This window comes from Syngnathoides biaculeatus, chromosome 9 (assembly GCF_019802595.1).
Source record: "Syngnathoides biaculeatus isolate LvHL_M chromosome 9, ASM1980259v1, whole genome shotgun sequence".
NCBI classification, from domain to species: Eukaryota; Metazoa; Chordata; class Actinopteri; order Syngnathiformes; family Syngnathidae; genus Syngnathoides; species Syngnathoides biaculeatus.
In genome coordinates, this window is record NC_084648.1 from 23,400,494 (window position 1) to 23,419,018 (window position 18,525).

General features: G+C 44.7%; 1 protein-coding gene across 5 annotated transcripts in view; it reads left to right on the forward strand.

Moving 5' to 3' along the window:
- Positions 1-852: 852 nt before the first annotated feature.
- The window catches only part of tenm3 (teneurin transmembrane protein 3), a 338,666-nt gene continuing 320,993 nt past the window's right edge, over positions 853-18,525 (forward strand). For 3 of the 5 annotated variants that reach the window (XM_061830595.1, XM_061830596.1, XM_061830597.1), the window contains exon 1: positions 854-1,090. In XM_061830595.1, the coding sequence (XP_061686579.1) occupies positions 901-1,090 (190 nt within the window). In that variant the 5' untranslated portion in view covers positions 854-900. Of the gene's footprint in view, positions 1,091-18,525 lie in introns of all 5 variants that reach the window. The other 2 variants (XM_061830594.1, XM_061830598.1) reach the window with 1 other exon arrangement.

Genomic DNA, 18,525 nt, shown 5'->3' on the forward strand with positions numbered 1-18,525 from the left:
CAAATTAATGTCTTTCTTATTTCATCCACAATCACTACACATCCATTATACATCACGTTTGTATTCATCGATGAGATATGAGTACAGATTTAATCTATATATGCAATATAAATTGTGTATTTTCTGTTCCCAAACATGTAAAAAAAGATTTAATATATTTATACATTCAAAAAATTAATGACTTGAATGTATTAATCCCTTGTTCATGCTTTTCATTTAAAAAAAAAGTTGCCAATTTGGCAGCACAGCAGAGCATTTGGTTAGAGCACTGGCCTCACAGTTCTGAGGACCGGGGTTCAAATCTCAGACCCGCCTATGTGGAGTTTGTATGTTCTCCCTGTGCCCGCGTGAGTTTTCTTTGGGCACTCCGGTCTCCTCCCACATCCCAAAAATGTGCGGTAATTGGGGACTCCAAATTCCCTTAGGTGTGATTGTGAGTGTGAATGGTTGTTTGTCTCTATATGCCCTGCTGGCAACCAGTTCACAGTGTTCAATTCAGGCTTCCTGGTCAAATATAGCTGGGATTGGATCTAGCACACTTTCGACCCTTGTGAGGATAGGCGACTCGGAAAATAGATGGAAGTTGCCAATTTTCAAATCCAAAGTATTGGAATAGATGTTTTTGTATCATTTTGCCTGACCAGCCGTTAATCCATTTTCAGTTCCGCTTGTCGTCATTTGGGTCACAGGTAAACTACAGCCCATCCCAGCTGTCTAGGCAACAGGCAGTGCTACCACTCTTTGGATCTGCTGCCGAAAATTTTTTTTTCATGTCAATTCCCTCTACTAGTTCTAGTAATATTCTAACTTCCTAACTATATTTCAGGTCAGCATTTAAGTCTTCGTCCACTGGGGATCTGTGAGCCACCATCACGCCATGGCGTTGTATTGTGCTCCAAGATGGGTTTTCCCCACCGAGGTTTCTCTGATGCTACAACCCAGGACCAAGATGTAGACAGTCAAGCTGTTTTGTCAACAGAGAGAGCTATGCATCTGTGGGGCCGTGGGAGTTCCTGTCAGTCCAGCCGCTCCAACTCAGCGCTTACTCTTACCGATACGGAACATGAGAACAAGTCTGACAGTGACAATGGTAGGAGAGCATTTTTGTCATCTCTTATGTCTCTTGCCCATTATCTTAGATTTGTCTTCCTTGGTGCTAAAACACTAAAGAAATTTGAAATTATTGAGAAAAAGTGTGAGACATCAGGTCCTTAAAAAGTCTCTCTTCAGTTCTTTAAAAATATAGATTGTAGTAACAGATTATAGTGGCTAAAGTGGCAAAATGATCATCCTTAAACCTAAACGTTTGTGTTTGAGACTTCTGTAATCCACCTGTAAGCCCATGGTTGTGCTGTGTCATCAGTGTGTAAATGAACTGGGTTTTTATTTTTATTTTTATTTTTTATTATTATTTTTTGTGTTTGTTTGTTTTAATGTTTCGTTCACCAATGTGTGACTAGAAGAAAGCAGTAACATGAAATGTGTAAAACATTTCATTACCTTGATGGAGGTACACAAGCAAAGAAATGACACTTTACATTTTGATAACACCCATATATGATGGCTCTCACACGAGTGATAAAAGTTGGCACCAAAATAGCAGTTGGTGTTCTTAACCCCATGTAAAATGCATTTCATGAGCCCACATACTAATGTTAATGTCAATGTGATAAAATATCTAGGGCTAACAAAAGAGAGAATGTGACTGTTTTGTATACTGCTTAGTTTTGCACGTATGTGGTTGCCTCTGTGTGCCTGCCATTTTTTGGATACCGGTTCATTATTCTCAACACAGATTACCTAAAAAGGTGTGATTTTCATAATTCATATAGTAAATGCTTTTTACTTAGAATAACATTAATGCATACACATTTACACAGTGTGCAAACTGTATTTTCATCAAGATAGACTAACACACTCCTGAGCAAGTCTTCATTAAGAGACAATGTGGTAATTAACACTTGGATAAAGTGCTGAATCGCTGCATTTCCGTTATTAAGTTTGATATTTTTTTTTATTAGATTACATTAGAGTGTGTATGTCAGGGCTCTGGATAATACACTTCCCTTTGAAAAGTGAGTGGTTGTCAAGTTTTTAATAGCTAATTGACGCTTAAAAAGGTAGCCATTTGGCTTTGAGTGGGTCTTTGGTGTGCAGCTCATTTTATTAAGTCTTGTGCAATTTTTCATTTCCATGTTTGAATAAGTAGCTTAAATACCATCGCATGGTCAGTTGTGGGGCCGCTTCTATACGGGAGGATACACTGCTTGCTTCTTTTGATAGTGCTCGCTGCATTACTCTCTGGGAGGTGAACTCTTTTGACAACCTTTAATAACTGAAGTTCAATGGCTTGGAATTGGTAAAGAACCAATCTTCTCTCAGGAATGGTGTTTAGGTATTTGATAGTTATTAATGGACATGGGCAGAAGTTCTGTCCTGTTGAGACATGGCACTTATCACCTTGAAATATGGGTGAAAATTGGGTAAAAAATAACCCTAATATTAAATAAAGAGGATAAGTGTTTGCATCATGACACAGGAAAATGTTGTAATGCAGAACAAGAAGGTAAGGTTAGTTTCATCTGTATTTACAGTTTTGTATTTATTTTATGTATATATTTATATTCATATTTATATTCATCTTCCATTCTGCTTATTCTCACTACAGTAGCAGGTGCACTGGAGCCCACCCCAGCTATCTTCAGCCAGAAGGGGGGGTACACAATAAAGTGGTCACCAGCCATTCACAAAGGCATATAAAAACAAACAACCATTCACACATGGCCAATTTAGAGTCTTTAATCAACCTATCCTGCATGTTTTTGGGATGTGGGAGGAAAACGGAGCCGGGATTTGAACCCCTGTCTTCAGAATTGTGAGGCAGATTTAAAATAATCTTGTGAATTGCAAAGCAAAAAAAATTCAAGACAGTTAATTCTGACAAGTAAAAACAAAAGTTTCCCGCCTGCTGACTCTGTTCCATGTATGGGGGTGGGACATTAACGAACGGGCACTGGAATGTAATGCGCTAGCTCAGCAATATCTTTTGTGAGGACGGTGAGTAACAGGTATTTACAAGAGTCAATAGTGAAATGAACCTGCCTGAAACTTGAATTTGTGTCATAAAACGAGACAACTTCAAAACAAAAAAATTGTCATTATTAACTCTCTATTCTTTATTTTGCTTGTCTTAAAATATAATGAGAAAAATGAACACCTTGTGATTTTGCATGTTCTCCCACTTTGAGGCCTTCCCAAGATAGCTGAGAGACATGCTCTCTCCAGGGTGTCATGGGTTGTCCCCTGCGTCTCCTTCCAGCGAGACATGCCCGGAACACCTCAGCAGGTACGCATCCAGGAGGCATCCAAATCAGGCTCCTCTCAATGCAAAGGAGGAGCAGATTTACGCTGAGCTCCTCCCAGATGGCCAAGCTTCTCACCCTATCTAGAGACATGCTTCAGAGGAAACTCATTTAGGCCACTTGTATCCAGGATATTGTTCTTCGTGACCAATGTTCCCTCTAATTTTTGACGTGTCTGAGCAAACACACTAAGCCCATGAGCACCCCCTTAGACCACTTTGAGCAACATCAGACGTATGCACTGTGGTCAGTCAGTGTCATCCATTGAAGTTACATGGCTCATTAAAAGTTTCAGATTACAGCATTTACATTCCCATCAGAACATTTTTAAGAACAATCTTGTGTTTTTACTAACTTGCACTGAAAATGTCAACAAACAAAATACATTATAATACAAATACATACCAAGCCAACTCTTAACTATAAATTTGAAATGTCGCTTCCGACTTTGTTTTTTTTTTTTTTTTAACCCACAATGATATCCCCGTCTGTTTTTCTTGGTGTAAAACTGAATTATTGCTTGCAGAATATCTTTCGCAATGCATGTTGAAAGCTGAATGATGGTCCCACACAGTTTTAGGGTTAATGTTATGTTGCCTCCTATATTTAAAATACAGAATTAGCTTTTTGTGCACTGTATCATCTGTACTTTCATCCTCGATCAGGCTGTGCCGATGTGTAACTTTAACATTATAGACCTTCTTACCCTGTGCTTTCTACTTTAGTTTCAGACCAGACCTTTTTTACTCAAAAAAGAGAAAATCTCATCCAGTTTCACCACTTTTTCTTTTATTGTTCACATACCCCGGTGTTTGTAATTATAAGTGTACTCCTTTAAAATTGAGGGGGGGCGGTGTCAGGTAAACAAGAAAGTAGCATGTGTAGCCCGGTGTGGCTGAGCAGCAGTTCTTGTGAGAGGCAGTGTGCTGCTGTTTAAAAAAAAAAAACACGTCAGGCTGTAGTTCACTGCGCTGGATCTGTTTTCCTCTGCGCTAAGCATGTGGGACAAGTGCGCAAATGCGCAGTTGCGCAGCTTAGAGGGAACATTGTTCGTGACCATTGGTGAGGGTAGGAACGTAGCTCGACCAAGAAATAGAGAGGTTCAACTTTCAACTTAGCCACAACAGCCACTTTACCACAACAGACCAATACAAATTCAACATCACTTCCACCTGTTGATTTTACATTCCCTTCTCCCCTTACTCGCAAACAACACCACAAGATATTTGAATTAATCCACTTGGGGAAGGATCTCATCACCGACCTGGAGATAGTATGCCACCCTTTTCCGACTTGGGACCATAGTTGGATGTATATTTGTAGGAGCTGATTCTCATCCCAGCTGCTTAACACTTGGCTGCAAGCCGCTCCAGTGAAGGGTGGAGATCATGGCTTGATGAAGCCAACAGAACCACATCATCTGCAAAAAGCAGGAATGCAATACTGATGCCACCGAACCGGACCCCTCTATGCCTCGGCTGCACTCAGAAATTCTGTCCATAAAATTTATAAATAAACAAAGGGCAGACTTGGCGGAGTCCCACCCTCACCGAAAAAAGTTTGACTGAATGCCGGCAATATGAACGAAATTCTGACACCAGTCATTCTGGCACCGAAGAGCCCACATCAGGGAGTTCCCTAAACCATACACCCATTGAACAGTGACATAGGGTGTCCTGGAGCCAAGTGCAGGTGTGGACACCTTTATGCTTGAACATGGGGTTCATTATGGACAATCTGTGATGAGCACGAAAGTCTAATATCAGAATATCACTGCGGTTCTGATCAGTGGGGGCTGTTGTTCTTAATAATAGCCTTCCAGGTCTCACTATCATTGCCCACGTGAGCATTGCATGACAGAATGATGGAGTCCCCAGTGGGAGCAGTCTCTAGCACCCCATCTCAGGACTCCAAAAAGGGTGGGTACTCTGAAATGCTGTTTGGTGCGTATGCACAAACCACAGACCCACTTGAAGGGAGAGGGAGAATACTCTCTCGTCTACTGGGGTGAACCCCATCTTACAGGTTACGAGCCAGGGGACCATAAGATGGGGTGCTTTACAATGTGCTGCACCTTATGTATATGATGATTGAATAAATGTTGTTCTGTGACTATTCCATTTATGTACTGTACACCTGTACACATTGGTTACATTGTTAGCATGCATGCTGGTGTGGTGGTCTACATAATTCCCCTACGGGACCTGGAGTTAGGTTACGAGGTTCCACACGGACGTTATTGTTGGTTACACACGCCTCCGACTCTTTTTCTTCGGCGCTACACTGGTGACCCCGACGTCAGACTGAACTGAAGATGGCAACCGCCATCCTAAAATTGCCGGAGTTTTCGGAGACATCCGCGACAACGTGGTTCGCTCAGACGGAGGCTTGATTCGCCCTCCACAGGATCTCGGATATAACCGTGCGTTATGACCACGTTGTCTCAGCCCTTATGAGCTCAACGGCGGCCAGAGCAGAGAGTTTCATCACATCTGCCCCAGCCCGAGACAAATATGATGGGCTCAAGGCTCACCTCCTCAAGGTTTTTGAGCTTTCACGGCCAGAGCGAGCCCGACGACTTTTGGCTATTAATGGACTGGGGCACAGCAAACCTTCCAAACACATGGAAATGATGCTAAACTTGCTAGTCGTGGAGGAGCCCAACTTCCTTTTCATGGGACTGTCTCTCAGACACATGCCGCCACATGTTCAGACAGTGCTCGCGAACACTTCTATCACTGAGCCCCGTGCCCTGGCTGAGGAGGCCGACCGTTTCTTCCTGGCCACCCAGCGCTTCTCCCCTGAGGGGCTGGCCCTGGTGCACAGTTACTCGCCCCCAGGCGCGGGGGTGCCATCCAGCAGGGGCCCCAGCGTCACCAACAGCCGCACTGGCACAGCCTTGTGCTACTTCCATGCCCATTTTGGCGCGAAACCAAAGAGGTGCCCCGCCCCTTGCAACCACGACGCGTCGGGAAACGCCAAAGCCCATGCTCCCTATCAGCCATGAGTGTGGGCGGAAAGAACCAGCTGCTGTCCGTCATGGACACCCTTTCTGGGCGCAAATTCTTTTGCAACACTGGCGCCCAGAGGAGCGTCCTGACCGTCACTGCGGATGACGCCACTGGCGGGACTCAGGGGCCACCCCTGCTGTCCGCTAATGGCTCCCCTATCCACACGTATGGCATAAAGACTGTGGGACTTGTGTTTCGGGGGTCTGCGCTTTACATGGGACTTTGTCACTGCCAATGTCTCGTTCTCTCTCCTCGGGGCTGATTTTTTTGTGCCCACGGGCTGCTGGTGGATGTGAAGAAGAGCCGTCTGGTGGACGCATTGACTTTCTCCTCGGTTGCCTGTGTCAGCAACGAGGCGACTTATGGCAGTCTCTTCAGTTCACTCTCAGATGGCACCAAATATCAGCTCCTCCTTGGTGAGTTCCCTGGCTTGACACGGCCCACTTTCTCCTCTGCTGCAACTAAATGTGGGGTCGAGCACCACATCAAGACCAAGGCCCCCGCGATTCACGCTAGAGCCCGACGGCTCGACCCCGAGAAGCTAGCAGTCGCTAAGTCTGAGTTTGCCAACATGGAGCGCCTGGGCATCGTCCGCCGCTCAGATAGCCCGTGGGCCTCACCGCTACACTTCCTCCCTAGGCCAGAGGGCGGGTGGCGACCTTGTGGTGACTACCGCCACCTTAACGACGCCGCTAAACCCGACCGTTATCGTGTTCCCCACATTCAGGACTTCTCGGACCACCTGGTGGGCAAAGGTCTGTTCTACAAGGTTGACCTGGTGCGCGGTTATCACCAGTTCCCCGTGCACCCCTCAGACGTTCCCAAGGCAGCTGTAGTCACACCGTTTAGCCTGTTCAAGTTTCTGAGGATGTCGTTTGGACTCAATAACGCGGCCCAGTCTTTCCAACAGTTAATGGATTCGGTGCTCAGAGACTTGCCTTTTGTGTTAGCCTATATGGACGACATCCTCGTCGCCAGCTCCTTGGAGGAAAAACATCTGAAGCACCTTCGGGACCTCTTCACGATACTCGAGCAACATGGCCTGATCATCAACACTGCGAAGTGTGTTTTCAGGGAGCCCTCCATCGAGTTCCTTGGGCACTTCATCGAAAAAAACGGCGTTGCCCCCCTTCCATCAAAGGTGGAGGCCGTCTCCGCTTTTCCCCGACCTCGTTCGGCTCAGGGGCTCTGAGAGTTTCTGGGGATGGTGACTTTCTATCACCGGTTCATCCGCCGGGCAGCCCACACCATGCGCCCGCTGTATGAGGCTCTTAAGGGCAAGGCCCCCAACCAGGACATTGAATGGACGGCCGAGAGTGTGGAAGCCTTCAGGGCCATGAAGGCCGCACTGAGCCAAGCCGCTATGCTGCCCCACCCATCCCCTGGGGTCCCCGTCGCTCTGACCACCGACGCGTCGGATTACGCCGTTGGAGCCATATTCAAACAGAGGGTCGCCGGCGCCTGCCAACCGCTTGCCTTTTTCAGCCATCAGCTGCTCCCCAGGGAACTTAAATACAGCACGTTGGATAGGGAGCTCCTTGGCCTCTGGCTGGCAATCCGCTACTTCCGTTCCCTACTGGAGGGTCGTGAGTTCACGGCATATGAAGACCACAAACCCCTCACTTTCGCCATGTCCAAGGTGGCCGAGCCGTGGTCCGCCTGCCAGCAATGGCAACTGTCGTTCATCTCGGAGTACACTACGGACATCCGACACATTGCCGGCAAATCCAATGTGGTCGTGGACTGCCTCTCCAGGGCAGTCATCGGCACTGTTCATCTTGCTCTTGACTACTCCCGTATGAGTGTGGACCAGGCCTCGGACCATGATGTACCTGGGTCAACTCATGTGTGGCCTGTCAGCCTGCTAAGGTGCATCGCCACGCAAAAGCCCCTGTGGAGTCCATTGTTGTCCCCGAGAGGAGGTTCGACCACGTCAATGTCGACCTGGTGGGTCATGCTTGGCCTCAGGTGCACCCCCAAGGAAGGACTGATGTCCTCGTCCTTTTGGGTTGGCCCTCCCCCCACAACGTGGGCGGGTCCCTTTGCGCCGAATCCCTGCACCTGGCGGGGTGCCCTTGACCCCGTCAGGGCCCTGGCCGATTTACTCAACGGACTGTGCATTCCTGCAGATGTTGTTCACACTCAGTGTTACATTGAAACTGTAATTCTCACACAACAGCAAATGACTAGCATAGCTTGCAAATAATAAAACAAATAAAACAATGATTAAAGAAAGAATTCACACAAAAACATGCACTTTAAACGCAATTTACTTCCACCCAGAATGCTTTCCAACACTAAGAATCTCCTTAGTGCTGCAAAGCATAAAAAAATATATATACACATTTATTATATATGTATGAAATTATGTGATGGATGATAAGATGACTTTTTTGTTTTTTGTTTTATGTCATACGACATTATGTTTTATGTCATTTATAAGTACTGTGGGACCAATGATCAAAGCTTGTTGCCAGTGGTAATGTCTTTGTTTATCACCGCCATGTTTTTAAAATTGGGTGAGTGAGGAAATTGCTCAAAGTAATGTTCAACAGCACCACTGTCCAATCAAAAAGCTGGCCGTGCAGCTTCGATCTGTTTTCCCAGCCTAGATATGATGACAGCCTTTCCCATCATGAATACAAAACCTTTGATGGAGTTGTTGGCATTTGGTGTCTGTTATGCCTTTGATATTGAGTTGATAGCTGGAATGTTCAACCCATCATTTATTAAAGCTTGTACTGAAAAGACCTTGTAAATGCAGGCCTAGATGCAAGTGTGAAAGATGATACTGTACGTCATTTTGTCTGGTGAAAAAGATAAATAGTGAAAAGTACCCAATAAAACACAACGGACCCTTGGAGGGAGGCTGCAGCGAAGTCTGATAGCCATCATGGCATTTGAAGGTTTACTTGGCTGATGGTTGATCTATGAGTACAAAGGTGATGAGATGTTGGGATGGGGACAAAAGTGTCAGCAATTCTGGGACACAACTTGATAAGATATGACAGACCAGGAGCTACAGCACCGGGGAAGAATCCCCCTGTGATGGGAATGGCAGCTGTAAACCAGCTCAGCAGATGAGGTCAAGAGGTCCTCCTTGGGGGAAGAGTAGAGACACAGGACAGCTCATGAGAGGCGATTGGCAAAGTTGCTATCAGTGACGCTGGACAACAGAATAGCTTTCACAGAGCAATGAAATTGTTCCAGAGCCCATTGCCCAGAGCCCAGTATGTTCTCTGTAGTGCAGTGACTCTTCACACCCACACTCTCACCAATTTCTGTCCAGAGCTCTGATATGAACAGTGGGCCCCTGTTCGAGGTGAGCTGTGCCTGTTGACGAATTGTTGTGAACCGGGATGCAATGAACCTCTGGGCCATCTCTGCTGAAGGAGTAGATGACAAGGGGAAAACATCTGGCCACCTGATGGTCCTCGTCACCATGATCAGAAAAAGAGTGAACCACCTGGGAGGAAGGCAGGTGTCCCACCAGGTCCGTGTTCAAATGGTCGAAATACCTCTACAGCAATAGAAATAGTATCAACGGAGTTCTGCTATGGCGTTGTATTCTGTTACATTGTCATGCCTTGTCGGAGCCAGCGATATCTTGGCGTCCTTCATGAGGCCAAGCAAGAAGAACTTGAACATCCTAGAACAGTGGAGGCTGTAATCAATCATTGCGATCGAACTGTACCCTGAAGAAGGCCAGTGGCCCCACTCACCCACCGCTCACACACTGCTCACACGCCGTAGTCAGATGGTTCTGTCTTGAAGACAACGGCAGAGGTCGGAGAAGGGTGCACAAGGTAGCTAGCGTAGCCCTGGTAGTGTCGAAAGCTTCTTCCAGGGATTTCATTTCAGAAGGGTGTGGGAAACTGACAATACCATTCGGCACAGTGAGAAGGAGGTACGACTCCCTGTGTTGCAATATGGTGGCTGAGGAAGTTAATGGACAACGTGCCAAAACGTGCCAAACTGGCACATAAAAATGAGGGTGTCTTCTCTGAAACACTGAAAAGGGTGTGTCAGGTGCTCATCTGCACAGGGTCTGGCCACAAGGATTTCGTTAAATTAGACAAAAAGAAACAGCATGTCAGTCAGAAGAGCTCATCAACTGCTGAAATCTCTGCGCCGCTCCCACCAATTACTAAAACTGCCTTTTACATAACATCAAACATATGTACAGTACAGTGAAGGCTTCCATTGATGATTATCGTGGTGGAGGGATTTTTGAGTTCCAATGATCCTAGGAGCTAAGTTGTCTGGGCGTCATGGCGCTGGTAGGGTCACCCATGGCAAAAAGGTCCTAGGTGTGGGACCAGACAAAGTCAGACTCCAAAACCTCTATGATGAGTGCAAATATTGGATCTTGATTTCCCTTGCCCGGACGTGGGTCACCGAGGCCCTCCTCTCGATCCAGGCCTAGAGGTGGGGCTCCAAGACGAGCGACTGGTGGCCAGGCCTACACCCATGGGGCTCAGCTGGGCACAGCCCGAAAGGGTAACATGGGTCCACCTTCCCATGGGCTCACCACCTGTGAGAGGGGCCATAAGGGTCGGGAGGGATGTGAGCTGGGCGGTGGCCAAAAGTGTTGACCATGGTGATCCGATCTCTGGCTACAGAAATTAGCTCTGGGAACATGGAATGTAACCTCTTTGGCAGGGAAGGAGCCTGAGTTGGTGCGTGAAGTTGAGATGTTCCAACTAGATGTAGTTGGACAAGCCTCTACGCACCGCTTTGGTACCAGTCCTCTTGAGAGGGGTTGGACCCGGTTCACATCTGGAGTTGCCCACTGTGAAAGACACCAAGCAGGTGTGGGTATACTTATTGCCCTACGGCTCAGGGCCTGTACGTTGGGGTTTTCCCGGTGATGAGAGGGTAGCCTCCCTCCTCTTCAGGTAGGTTGTTTGTGACTGTTGTTTGTGCCTATGTATCAAACAGCAGTTCAGAGTACCAACCTGTGGAGACTCCATCATTCTGCTGGGGGACTTCAATGCCCATGTGGGCAATGACGGTGAGACCTGGAAGGGCGTGATTGGAAAGAACAGCCCCCCCCCCCCTTAGAACCCGAGTGGTGTTCTGTTACTGGCCTTCTGTTCTCATCACAGATTGTCCATAACGAACACCAGGTTCAGGGATAAGGGTGTCCACATGTGCACTTGGCACCAGGACATCCTAGGTCACAGTTCGATGATCGACTTTGTTGTGCATGACTTGGACACTTGGGTGAAGAGACCAGCAGAGCTATCAACTGATCACCACCTGGTGGTGAGTTGGCTCCGATGGTGGGAAAGATGCCGGTCCAACGAGAAAGGCTCTAACGTATTGTGAGGGTCTGCTGGGAACGGCTGGCAGTTCTCCTGTCAGAAGGAATTTCAACTCCCACCTCCGAAGGAACTTTGCTCACGTTCTGGGGAAGGCAGCGGACATTGAGTCCAAGTGGACGATGTTCCGCGCCTCCATTGCGGAGGCCGTAGCTGTGGCCATAAGGTGGTCGGTGCCTGTCGTGGCGGAAACCCCAGAACACATTTGTGGACACCAACAGTTAGGGATGCTGTCAAGCTGAAGGAGTCCTACCGGACATTTTTGGTCTGTGGGACTCCCTAGGCAGCTGATTGGTATTGGCAACAACAACTTCAACATGGCTACGAGAAAATTCTGGTCCAAGCACCGTCAACACTGTGTATAGTGGGGCAGGGGCACTACTGATCTCAATGTTGATGTTGTGAGTTGGTAGGGAGATTACTTCGAAGACCTCCTCAATTCTACCAACACACCTTCCCTTGAGGAAGTTGAGTCTGGTTTCTCTGAGACGGGCTCTTCAATCTCTACATGTATAGTTTAAATACTTAATATAATTGAATCATTTAAGAGATATATTTATTTTTTGCTTAAAATGTATGCTTTAGTAGTAGAGTATGCTAGACTGGGAGTGCATTGCTGTATCTGTAGCGACTCGGCCCCAACCCTTGTAAACTTTTTTTTTTTACTAACAAAAGAGCAGAATAACTCAAAACAAGCAATAATGAGGGGGGAAAGAAACAGACAAATTGTTTTTTATCTGCACAGAAAGTAACATGTACAAAAAACTTAACTTGCAACTAGAGGTACCGTAAATGGACAAAAAGAAAAAAGCAATTCAAAACAATAAGCTGTTTCAAATGTCTTCGGTGGGGGTGACTCGCCACTTTTTAACAAAGAACAAATCTAATATAGACTGTTTCTGCCATCTTTTGAGCACCTTTCTGAAGTGGCTCAAAACAACATCGTTGAAATTTTGCAGTGCTCTGCAACATTCTGCTTTGTTAGGGTGATGGAGTTCAACAAAATTATAGATGTCCTTCCATTTGGCGCAGATAGCTTTTATACTGGCACTTGAGAGATCCTTTCTGCCTTCAGCTTCATCTGACGAAAATAAGAAGCAACTTTTCGACTTCTTCCAAGATCTGTGGCCTCTGCTCGGTCAACACAGTTGCTCCTTGAGCAACTTCACCTGCATCCTTGTGTTTCGGAACGGTGCTGATCGTCAATTTCGCCATGCCATACTTCTTCGATTGCTCAGAGACACGCACACCAGATTCATATTCGGCTATCAAATCCTTTTGGAAGTCGACAGTTTGACGCACCACTTTCCCTTTTTCAGCACCAGCAGTTCCACTTGCCTTCTTTGGAGCCATTATAGGGGGTTAATATTGCTGAATAGGAAGAAAAAAAGTCACTTCCGGGACACATCCATGTGCAGAGGAGTGTGTGGGTCAACTGGTTGCGTCCCGCGCGGTTGCATGGGTTATTTCTTTTTCGTTTATTCAGGGGTGCGTTCGAATTCACAATAACAAATCATCGTGGGTCAGGTGGTCGCGGTGTTTGAATACTGATTTTCGTTCGGAAACCAAAGTAAAAAAATCTCGAAATTTTCGTTCGAAAACCGATTTTTACAAAAACAGAGACGTTCCAAAACCGAGGTACCACTGTACACTGGCCAAAAATGGCATCCATGGTATCGTTCCGAAACAAACAGCAAAGGTGACAAAGGCTCATTTCACATTTGCCAAAAAAACATCTTCATGATCCTCAAGACTTTTGGAGAAACATTCTATGGACTGATGAGTCAAAAATTAAGGTTTTTGGATGTGTGGTGTGTGGCCCTTTACATCTTACGTAAAAATGACACAGATTTTGATAAAAAGAACATTATGCCAACAGTGAAGCATGGTGGTGGCAGTGTGATGGTCTGGGACTGCTTTTCCGCTTCAGGACCAGGACAACTTGCTGTGATTGTTGAAACAATGAATTCTGCTGTGGACCAGAAAATCATGAAGGAGAACATCCGGCCATAAACTCAAGCGTTCTTGGATCAAGGACAAGAAGAATGATCTGAAACACACCAGCAAGTCCACCTCTGAATGGTTTAAAAAAATGGTTTAAGGTTTAACAGTGGCCAACTCAAAGTCCAGAAGTAAATCCAATTGAGATGCTGTGGTGTGACCTTAACGGGCAGTTCATGCTAGAACCCCCCCCCCCCCCAATATGGCAGAGTTGAAACAATTCTTTAAATAAAGGGTGGGACAAAATTCCTCCAGAGCCATGTGCAAGACTCTTCACCAATAATTGAAAACGCTTGATTTCAGTTATTGCTGCCAACGGTGTCATAAACCATTATTATGTTTGGGGTGAAATTACTTTTTTCACAGAGGCTCTGAAGGCTTTAGATTTTGTTTCTGTCTTCTGTATTTCCTTGGGTTATCTCTGCGTGAAATCAACCTTTGTTTGATGATTTGAAACTTTTGGTCTGATTGATATGCAAAAAAAACATGATATCAGGAAGGGGGTGAATACTTTTTGTGCCACTGTAATTGTTGTTGTTTTGATGAAACAACAGATTACATTCATGATTTTGTTGCATGTTATATTTCTCATTACTCAGAATGGTGACCAATTTAGAGCATCGCTGTTGCGAGTAGGATTTTACAGTAGTTGCTTCTCTCGTGACTAACAACACTTAATCACTCACCATCGGCCTCAGGGAGTTGTGCAGGAACTTAATTCATCAGCAATTATAATGGTATCATGGTATATCAACTGTGCTTATCCAACAGAGATAATTAAATACGACGCTGAGAGAGCTGAAAAGGTTGTGGTTATGGTTGTTGATATACAGTAAAGGGGGAACAATTGTGTGTGTGTGTGTGCGTGTGTGTGTGTGTGCGTGTGCGCACGTGTGTATGTGTGTGTGTGCGTCATATTGGTAGGTGGACAACATTTACATCACAGCATTCTGACAGCAGTTTACTCAAGGCATTCTGTGGCTTGCACAATGGCCAATTATACTTTTTAATTAAATTTGAGAGGTAACAAGAAGTCAAGCCACCAACCTTCCAACTGCCATATGCCAATTCTACCACCCAAGCTAGTTAGCCCATTGTGTGTACCTGTTCAGTGGGTTCCCGCGTTTGTCCCTCAAAGCATGAACATTGAAAAAAAATGTTGAGAATAAAAATGTTGTCCTGGAACTCAGCAGATTTGGTGGCTTTGAAAACTATGTGCAGAAACACAGATAACTTACAGGGTAATGGGACAGAGGCCTGCCATGAAGAGTGAAAAGCCATGAGCAATTGATGGCGACGAGAAAAATGATTATTGCCTAAAAAAATTAAAACTGTCAATATACCATCAAGAATAATCCCAAAACATTTCAATACAAATTAAAACTCTACTAACATTGGCCAACTGATTACCTCATGTGAAAAAAATCCAACAGAAATTTGTCATTTTAACAACACATAGATGTACAAATTATTGAAGCAATGATGAGAATATTAAATCAAAATTTGTTCGTGCTTTAAAACTCTAAGTTGCTTAACAAAGATGCAGAAAAACACAAACCAAAATACAAATAAAATGTGCAAAGGACCGAAAACCAAAACAGCAATGATGTGTAATTGTAAAGGAAGATACCCAGGTCTCCTAGGTATTCGTGAAAAGCAAAAATGAGACCTCCCTCATTTGTTAGTTTGGCCTTTTTAATAGCCATGCACTCAGCAGAGCAAAAACATGCATGTGTTGCAAAGACTTTCTGACACTTTTCGTACAAAGTTAAATCCTTGCCGACACAAAAAGACTTCAGAAAAGCCTAGAATGGATCACTTCGGCATATTTCCTTGACACAAATTACATCTTTCCTATTTTCTGGGGCTTTGGGACCATCTTGTTGCATTTTAGGGTATGGCAGAAAGTGTTCCTTTATGAATCTTTTGTCCTTGTCAAGCATCTTTGGGTGCTTTAAAATGGGGAGTTACAAATATAAACCCATTAATCCATTTTCTGAGCCATTTATCCTCACAAGGGTTGTGGGAGTGCTGGAACCCAACCCAGCTATCATCCAGTAGGAGGCAGGGTACATCCTGAACTGGTTGCCAGCCAATCGCAGAGGACATGGAGACAAACAACAGTAGCACTCACAATCATACCTAAGGGCAATTTAGAGTGTCCAATTAACCCATGTTAACCCACATTACCCTTTCAGGCCGTGCCCGGCAGGGTCCGATGAGAGCAGCATGGCACCCTCCATGCCTGGCTCCAGAGGGGGGACCCGGTGACCCACATCTAAGAAAGGGACAATGTCTTCCTGAGTTTTTAATCTTCATAGATTTTTTTGGGGAGCTGTGGTTTGTCTGGTCTCTCACCTAGGACATTTTTGCCATGCATGGGTAAAGCAAATCAAAGCAAAGCAAATTTATTTGTATAGTGCATTTCATACACAAGGTAACTCGATGTGCTTTTCATGATTAAAGGCATTTGAAAACAAAGAGATAAAACATTTAAAACACGATAAAAACAATAAAAATGACAAACAAAATGTAAAAAAAGACAATTAAAACCACATACAGTGCAAGTAATGTGATCAAAAAGTGGACATATTCTAAAAAGCATGTGGAAAAAAGAAGAGTTTTCAACCTGGATTTTAAAAAAATTAGACTTGGGGCTGACCTCACCTCTCTTGGCAACTTAAATACATTGTATTACTTTATTACATTACAAGGTTTCGGACTTGGTCTTTGGTTTTTAAAGATAGAGAGTCCGGGTGTTTACTAACAGCAATTCTCTTTTCTTTAGTGCCAAAACAATTGTCTCAGATTTGTGGGTGTTGAGTTGAAGAAAAAATTTGCTCATCCAGTTATTTATCTGATTTAGACAGTGGCACAATACCTGAGTCTGTGTCTGAGTACTGACACCTTTCCTGAGTCAGTATTCAACCTTATAATCATTTAGCACTTTGATAAGAGCAGATTCTTTACTGTGATGAGTTCAGAAACCTGATTGAAATTTGTCAAGAAGTCCATTTAAATTCAAGAAATTGCTGAGTTGATTAAAACTAACTTTCTCAAGAATCTTGTCTATGAACGGGTGATTTGAGATGGGTCTATAGCTTGCTAACAGACAATCTTCCAGTGCTCTGTTTTTTAGAAGACGCTTAACAGCAACTACTTTGAGACCTTTGCCTCGAGAAACCTTCATCTCCAGATCGTACAAGTGGGAGAGGTCCGCTTATAAAAACCTCAGCATCCATCCCTTGCACTTTTGTTAGATCTATGAAATCTCGCTCCAGTACCTCTGATTGCTGCTTGAGAACATCCAGGGCCCCTGCGTGTATAATGACAGATTTCACAGTTGGGTGCTGATCAGTTATCTGTACATTTTTTGGGAGATGTCAGACACCGTGTCATTAGTAAAACACAGTACTTTGGTGTTCTTCTCACTGCAAAAGCGTTTCACATCCTTGATGGCTCCATCACCAACTATTAATGTTTGGGGTCCCAATTTTTTCTTCGATGATTTAAATTCATACCTTTCAGTGGTGATGGAGGATGAGCATTCTTGGCCTGTGTCTTGTAAGAGTGCCTCAAATGTTTTTGTAGGTCTGACATCATTTTGCACTGACTCACATTCTTTTTTCTTGCTCTTTGCTGTAACGGCCGTCCATGGCCACTCACTTGGTGTTGAGGTGGCCCGCAATGCAGGCCAGCCAGATTCTTCGCTTAACTCCTGGTGCTGTTGTGTCTTCCTTTTTAAATGTCCCATATGTATGGGTTTTGCTCACAGTATATTCCAGGGAGAACTGCTGGGGTTATTTTTTCCAAAGTTCACTTCAGTCCTCGTTGTTGAGCTCGGTGGCTGTCTGTTAGCACACCTCTGCTCAACAATTTGAGACATCTGTAGAGTGGTTTCATTTCTCGACTGTCCATTTACATCCGCATAGACTTCAAGATGGCAGATTTTAGATTCCAGAATTGAAACCCTCTGCAGTTGTTCATGATAGTGCTCAGTAGAGAAGGGAGGCATCTTGACGGCTGGTCTTGTTCCTAACACCAGGCTTGTGCAAATTAGCACTCACGTGATTATGAAACAACTGATTATTCAGAAAAAAGAAAAATACAGTCCCGCAGATTTAAAAGTATCCAGCAGTCGCTGCTTCTAAAAAAATATTTTAGAAGAAAATGAGCTTATCAGCAAGAACAAAAAGTGTCAACAGAGGTAAAGCAAGCAGAGCAAGAGTAGAGAAAAAAGCGTCTGCACTGTATGAGAAGCGAGAGAGAAGACAAAGATGGAAGAAGAGAAAGACAGAGTAAAGGAGGAAAGCGGCTTAGTCGGCAGAAGAAGAAGAGAAAGGCACGGAGCCTACAACTGGGAGTATGACAGGAAAAGGTCAGGAGTTGGTTGACATAATGATTAAGAAAAAGGTTGATATATTGTGCATTCAAGAGAACAGGTGGAAAGGTAGTAAGGCTAGAGGTTTAGGAGCAGGGTTTAAATTATTTTACCATAGCGTAGATGGGAAGAGAAATGGGGTAGGGGTTATTTTAAAGGAAGAGCTGGCTAAAAACATTTTGGATGTGAAAAGAGTATCAGATAGAGTGATGAGGCATAAATTTTAAATTGAAGATGTTATATGTAATGTGATTAGTGGCTATGCCCCACAGGTGGGATGTGACCAAGAGTTGAAAGAGAAATTCTGGAAGGAACTAGATGAAGTAGTTCTGAGCATCCCAAACAGAGAGAGACTTGTGATTGGTACAGATTATAATGGACATGTTTATGAAGGAAATAGGGGAGATGAAAAGGTGATGTGTAAGTATGGCATCCAGGAAAGGAAC